At 40.9% G+C, this 6000-nt stretch overlaps 1 protein-coding gene across 1 annotated transcript in view; it reads right to left on the bottom strand.

The window, feature by feature from the left end:
• Positions 1-516: 516 nt before the first annotated feature.
• LOC142298870 (solute carrier family 2, facilitated glucose transporter member 9-like) overlaps positions 517-6000 on the bottom strand; it is a 57604-nt gene continuing 52120 nt past the window's right edge. Inside the window, exon 12 of the mRNA XM_075341796.1 lies at positions 517-761. Coding sequence (XP_075197911.1) covers positions 576-761 — 186 coding nt within the window. The 3' untranslated portion in view covers positions 517-575. The remainder of the gene's footprint in view (positions 762-6000) is intronic.

Genomic DNA, 6000 nt, shown 5'->3' with positions numbered 1-6000 from the left:
ATAAAAACGGACACAAAAACGGGACACGGACCCGAAAAACGGCCCGTAACACACGTGCGTGTTTTTCACGGACGTGTGAAGGGGGCCTTAGAGTGTGCTCTGTTTTATGCCATTTTTGCACATATACGTTTTCTGCAGACGGACACCCGAACGTAGTCCACGCTTTGCAGAGATTGGGAGGAGCAGTTCGGACGGATGCTCCGACGGGACCTGTGGACGTAGGGAAAAACGCAATGTGAAAGGAGCCTTACTCAATGTTCTATTGAAAGAGGATAAGAATCCACACGGCACATAACCGCAAGTATGTAAATCGTATATTTTTGATCTTTTGACTGCTTACTTGCACTGGGATTAAGGGAAAATTGGGTCAGTAAGAGCATTGCATACAGTTACAATATAGTAATCTGGCGTCACATAGAGTGACTGGAGAAATGTGTATAGAGCTGGGAAATCCCCCTTAAGCAAGTTCATATAGTAACATTTACTAATTACTATCCACATTTTTTTTTATATTGCTACACAGTGAGTATAAAGGCAACACAATCCATCCCAGCAACAAGGTCCTCAATAGTTCTTCATAGACTTGTGGAAAACTCTATAGGTTCTTGTACTTTTTTATTTTTAAAATTCAATTTGTCGAATTCTGCTGTGATTTGCTGTATTGTCTTCCCCTTTGTCTCCGGAAGAAAGAAAAACAGGAATGTTCCTGAGATCACAATATTGGCAAAAAAGATGAGGAAACAATAATAACCAAGAAAAGCCTGAAAAGGAGAGATATAAAGTGAGAGCCATGAAGGACAGGCCTACAACTCAATTTACCCAGTTACAATCAAATGGAGATCAATTGTGATTTTATCTAGCTGTAATGAATAGATGAAGGTCTGCCGAACTGGGCAATGTCTGCAGGCATGACCAACTGTGAAATGTGTATGGACATCTCCCCACCCTTCCCTGACGTCTGCTGCAGGAATGGTAGATTTCAGCTTCCTTTTTGTTTAAACAGCTGAGAGAGATAGATTGTTCCTGTATCCCAATTAAAATAAACATTCAAATTCAGTTAAGCCCAACACGCTTGTTTACGTTGGAGCCTTGAGGAGTAGCTGTTAGATATACACACTTGTCAACACTGAAATTTCAGCACCAAGAAAGAAAACTAATGGATCTACAGTTATGGCCAAAAGTGTTGGCACCCTTAAAATTGTTCCAAAAAAAATAAATATTTCTCCCAGAAAATTATTGCAATTATACATATTTTGTCCTACACATGTTTATTTCCTTTTTAGAATATTGGTACAACACAAAAAAAAACAAAGAAAAAAAGGCAAACTGGACATAATGTTGCACAAAACTCTAAAAATGGGCAGGACAAAACTGTTGCCACCTTTTTAAAATTGTGGGTGTTGCAAGCATGTGTTACGGTTGTGTAACAAGTTACACTGGAAATAGGCAACTAAAAACTGCAACTGACCCTGCCACTTCCTGTACAAGCTAGGGATCCCAACTCCACAATCCCTAATGGTTCCTTCGCGAGTTGGGGTAGCCCTCATAACAGACTAAACTAAGGCAACTCGGACCTATTCTGCCTCATCAGCGATCAAGTTCTTCACATTCCTCCTAAAGAACCGAAGGGCAGAGTGTAATTTACCAAAAGAAGGAAAGGTGTGCCGAGATCCTGATCCCAAAGTGTGTAAAACAAATGAAATACAAAATACAACAAAAGTTATATTCCGCTAAAAGAATATGTCACCCACTTTCTAGAAACATACAGAAGGTAGTTGCAGAGTAAAGAACATACACAGCAGAGCAATGATCCCTAGCTCGTCTTCCATTGACTGGCATAAACAAATGGCAGCATGACTTAACATCTAAATGAAAATATCACCAGTAGGAAATACCAACAGGGGGAAAATATTTAAAGCTGCACTTGAAAGATGATTGGGTAAATAAACAAGTAAATAAATATACCCATTACCCTAATAGAACTAAACTAAGGATAACACAATCTAAACACCAGTAGAAAAGGTATATCTGTTGTGTTCTGGCAGAAAGAGAAGCCAACCATAGAGCACAGACTCAAAGGTTCGCATCCAGATGCATTACAGTACTCCCCTTCTTAAAAGAAGAGGAATGGTGGAAGGAAGGAGGTGGAGGAATGGTATCAATCCTCCATGCAGCCGGGAGTTGGAGCTTGACCGTCATTGAGTTAATGATTTTAATTACCTTATATAGACCGGCAAATTTACAAGCAAATTTCCTTGATGGAACTTTTAGATTGAGATTTTTTGCGAATAGTCACACAAAATCTCCTACCGTAAAGACAGCAGCCCTCCTACATCTGCGGTTTGCAGTTCTCTTGGTCCGATGGCAAGTTATCAAAATATCTTTTTCTACTTTTCTAAAGAGCTTAATCAAACGAGAAAAATACCTTTCCTCCTTTGGGACTGCTGACCTTAAACTAGAAAAAATACCAAAAACTGTATGAAACCCTCATAACAAAAAAAGACAAGGTACCAGTAGCAGTAGTGGTGTGGGTATTGAGAGCAAACTCAGCCAGATGAAGAAAATAGTCCCAGTCCTCTTGATTAGAGGAAAGAAAACATCTTAGGTATTACTCTAATTCTTGGTTCATCCTCTCCGTGTGACCATTAGTCTCAGGATCATAACCTGAAGAGAACAAAAGCTTAATTCCTTACCTGGAGCAAAAGCTACTCCAAAAGTTAGCCATAAACTCAACCTCTCTATCAGAAATAATGTTTTTAGGAATAAAAAAATGTAACTAAACTTTTAGCTGTAGAGAATTCTGGTAGAGGAACCAAGTGAGCCATCTTGATAAAACGGTTCACCACCACCCATACTACAGTATTTCCACCAGAATTATGCAAATCCGTAACAAAATCCATGGACAAATGTGTCCAAGATTGAGACAAAACTTTGTTAGGCACAAGAAACCTTGCTGGGGCTTGAAGAGAGGCTTTAGACCTGGCGCAAACTCTTTATTTTTGGACATACTCATCAACATCCTTTCGAGCACTGTGCCATCAAAAGAACCTGGAAACAGCTCTCCTGATGGCAGAGGAATCAGGATGCCTGGTCAACAGAGTCATGCACTTTGTTAAACAGATCAGTATGAAGCGAAGACGGCACAAATAGCTCACCAGGTGGCAAGCCATTTGGTGCACCAACAAGACCCCCCACAATGCGCTGTCTGAGATCATTCCCCAGAGCACCTACCACCACCCCTTTCACTAAGAATTTTGACTGGATTTTCATCCCTCAAATTTGAAAGAAAACTACTTGACAAAGCATCACTCTTAACATTCTTAGTACCAGGGAGGTATGTCACAGAGAAATCAAACTGATAAAAATAAGGGCCCACTGGGTCTGTCTAATATTCGAGCATTTAATGGCATCGACATACAGAAAATTTTTATGATCAGTAAAGACTGTTATTTTATGCCTAGCCCCGTCCAACCAATGCCTCCATTTCTCAAATGATCTCTTAACAGCCAAGAATTCCCAATTACCTATATCTTAATTGGACTTCACTCGTGTAGTTGACGAAATGGGCTTCAAGAAAATAGCTGTGGAGGCGGCGCGTGCACAGATTGACGGGATGGACTTCAAGAAAATGGTCGTGGAGTGCTATCTGCGCACGTGCTGTCTCTGCGGCCTTTTTCTTGAAGTTCATCTCGTCAACTGTGGGCGACTTAATGGAGCCCACAGTCTGCCGGCAGATCAATGGTACTCATTGCTGCGACAGCCCACAAGCCCGCAGTATCGCCAACCCTCTGCTGCTGCTGCACACTTACCCTCTTGAGCCATGACACTCCTTCCTCCGATACCCGCCAGCAGATCAATGGCGCCCGCCGTTATGACACACCACAAGCCCGCAGTATCGCCAACCCTCTGCACACTGACCCTCTTGAGCCATGTAACCTCTTCCTCTGAGCCCGCAGCATCGCCTACCCTGCCTCCTGTCACCTTCCTGAGTGGCTCCACCATCGCCGCTCCCCCCTGGTAAGGTAATATAAGAGGCACTAGGATTATAAGATGGACCCTCATTTTAACACTAAAAATTATTTTTTTCCTATTTTCCTCCTTCAACTTTGGGGTGCATCTTATAAAATGAAAAATACGGTGTAAGTGCCCTGTCAGAGATAAAAGTTCCACATACTTCCAATCAGTGCAGTTTCCACTAGTCAGATTCCACAAATCACCTACTTCCATAAATTATCACCTACTTAACCTGTGGATTGGTGATGATTTGTTTTCAACAAAGAGCCCCTTTAATGCAAACTACCAGAATTGTACATCCCAGTTAAGGTGCACAGTAGATGTGCAGGAGCCTCCTGTGTTTTACAGTCAACGCTCCACTATAGTGGGGATAACGGCTAACATATATTTGCATATAGCCGTAGTGTGGGCTCCTAGAGTCAATTGCCACTGTGGGCCCCAGACAACCCAGTCCAACACTGGTCCTGATGGTGGATAAGCAGCCCTAATAAAGTTCCAAAGAAATTCAAGCTGTCCTGCAGGCTCAGGTGCAACAATGTCAGTGCAAACTATCCGTCGACATTTGAATTATATTAAATGCTATGGCAGGAGATCCAGGAGATTGAAAATTGCCAAAATGTAAATAAGCCAAAATCATTCTTGAAATGTGTCTTATGGACATATTAGACCAATATAGAGTATTTGGTAAAGCACATAATTCTACTTACTGTACACCGAAAACAGAATGACGATTACAAAGAAAAGAACACAGTAGCTACAGGCAAATATGGTGGAGGTTCAAAGATGTTTTGGAGTTGTTTTGCTGCTTCTAGCACTGGGTGACTTGACTGAGTGCCAGGCATCATAAAATCTGAATATTACCGAAGGATTTTGGGTCGCAATTTAGTGCCCAGTGTTAGAAAGCTGGGTTTGCATTGCAGGTCATGGGTCTTCAAGCAGGACAATGAACCCACACAAACATCAAGAAGCACCCAGAAATGAATGAAAACAAACTCTTGGAGAGTTCTGGAGTGTCCAGCAATGGGTCTGGATCTAAAAGCCATTGAACCCATGGAGAGGTCTTAAAATTGTTGTTGGGAGAAGACACCCTTCAAATATGAGAGAGCAGTTTCCAAAAGCAGAGTGGTTAAAAATTCCAGAGGTGTAAGAAGTTTGTTAATGGTTATAGGAAGAGATTAATTGCAGTTATTTATTCCAAAGAGTGTGCAACCAAATATTGAGTTGAGGGTGCCAACAATTTTATCCAGCCCATTTTTGGAGTTTTGTGTGACATTATGTCCAATTTGGCTTTTTTTCCTCTATTTTTTTGTATTGTCCCAATACCCAGAAAGGAAATTCACATGTGTACAACAAAATGTGTAAATGCAATAATTTTATAAGAGATATACTTCATTTTCTGTAACAATTTCAAGAATGCTAACACTTTTGGTCAGGACTGTATGTAAATGGGAAGCACAGTGGCTCAGTGGTCAGCACTACAACCTTGCAGCGCTGGGGTCCTGGGTTCAATTTCCCCCCAATGGCAACATCTGCAAGGAGTTTTTTTATGTTCTCCCCGTGTTTTGTATGTTTCCTCCGGATTCTCTGGTTTCCTCCCACACTCCAAAGACATAAAGAAAGGGAATTTAGATTGTGAGCCCCAATGGGGACAGTGTTGCCAATGTATGTAAAGCACTGCGGAATGAATATAAATTAATAATAATAATTATTATTATTATTATTATTAATAAATCACAGAATGAGTAGATATGCTAATGGAATGCAAGTAGAAAAAAAAATGAAATTTTCAAAACATCTCGATTTGTTGAGTATCAAGTATGAGATAAGTCCGGAGACACTGCAGGCAATGGTATCACATTTAGGCCATACATCCAGCTTTCCCTAACATACGTAACATGTGTTCTGGTGTTTTTGTGTTGAAAAATAGCTCCTGGGTCACTTTGGAAAAATGGCCTTATCACTGGTTACATGTTATATCCATTCTGT

The sequence above is a fragment of the Anomaloglossus baeobatrachus genome, chromosome 1, assembly GCF_048569485.1.
Source record: "Anomaloglossus baeobatrachus isolate aAnoBae1 chromosome 1, aAnoBae1.hap1, whole genome shotgun sequence".
NCBI classification, from domain to species: Eukaryota; Metazoa; Chordata; class Amphibia; order Anura; family Aromobatidae; genus Anomaloglossus; species Anomaloglossus baeobatrachus.
This window is presented reverse-complemented; position numbering and strand designations above follow the sequence as displayed.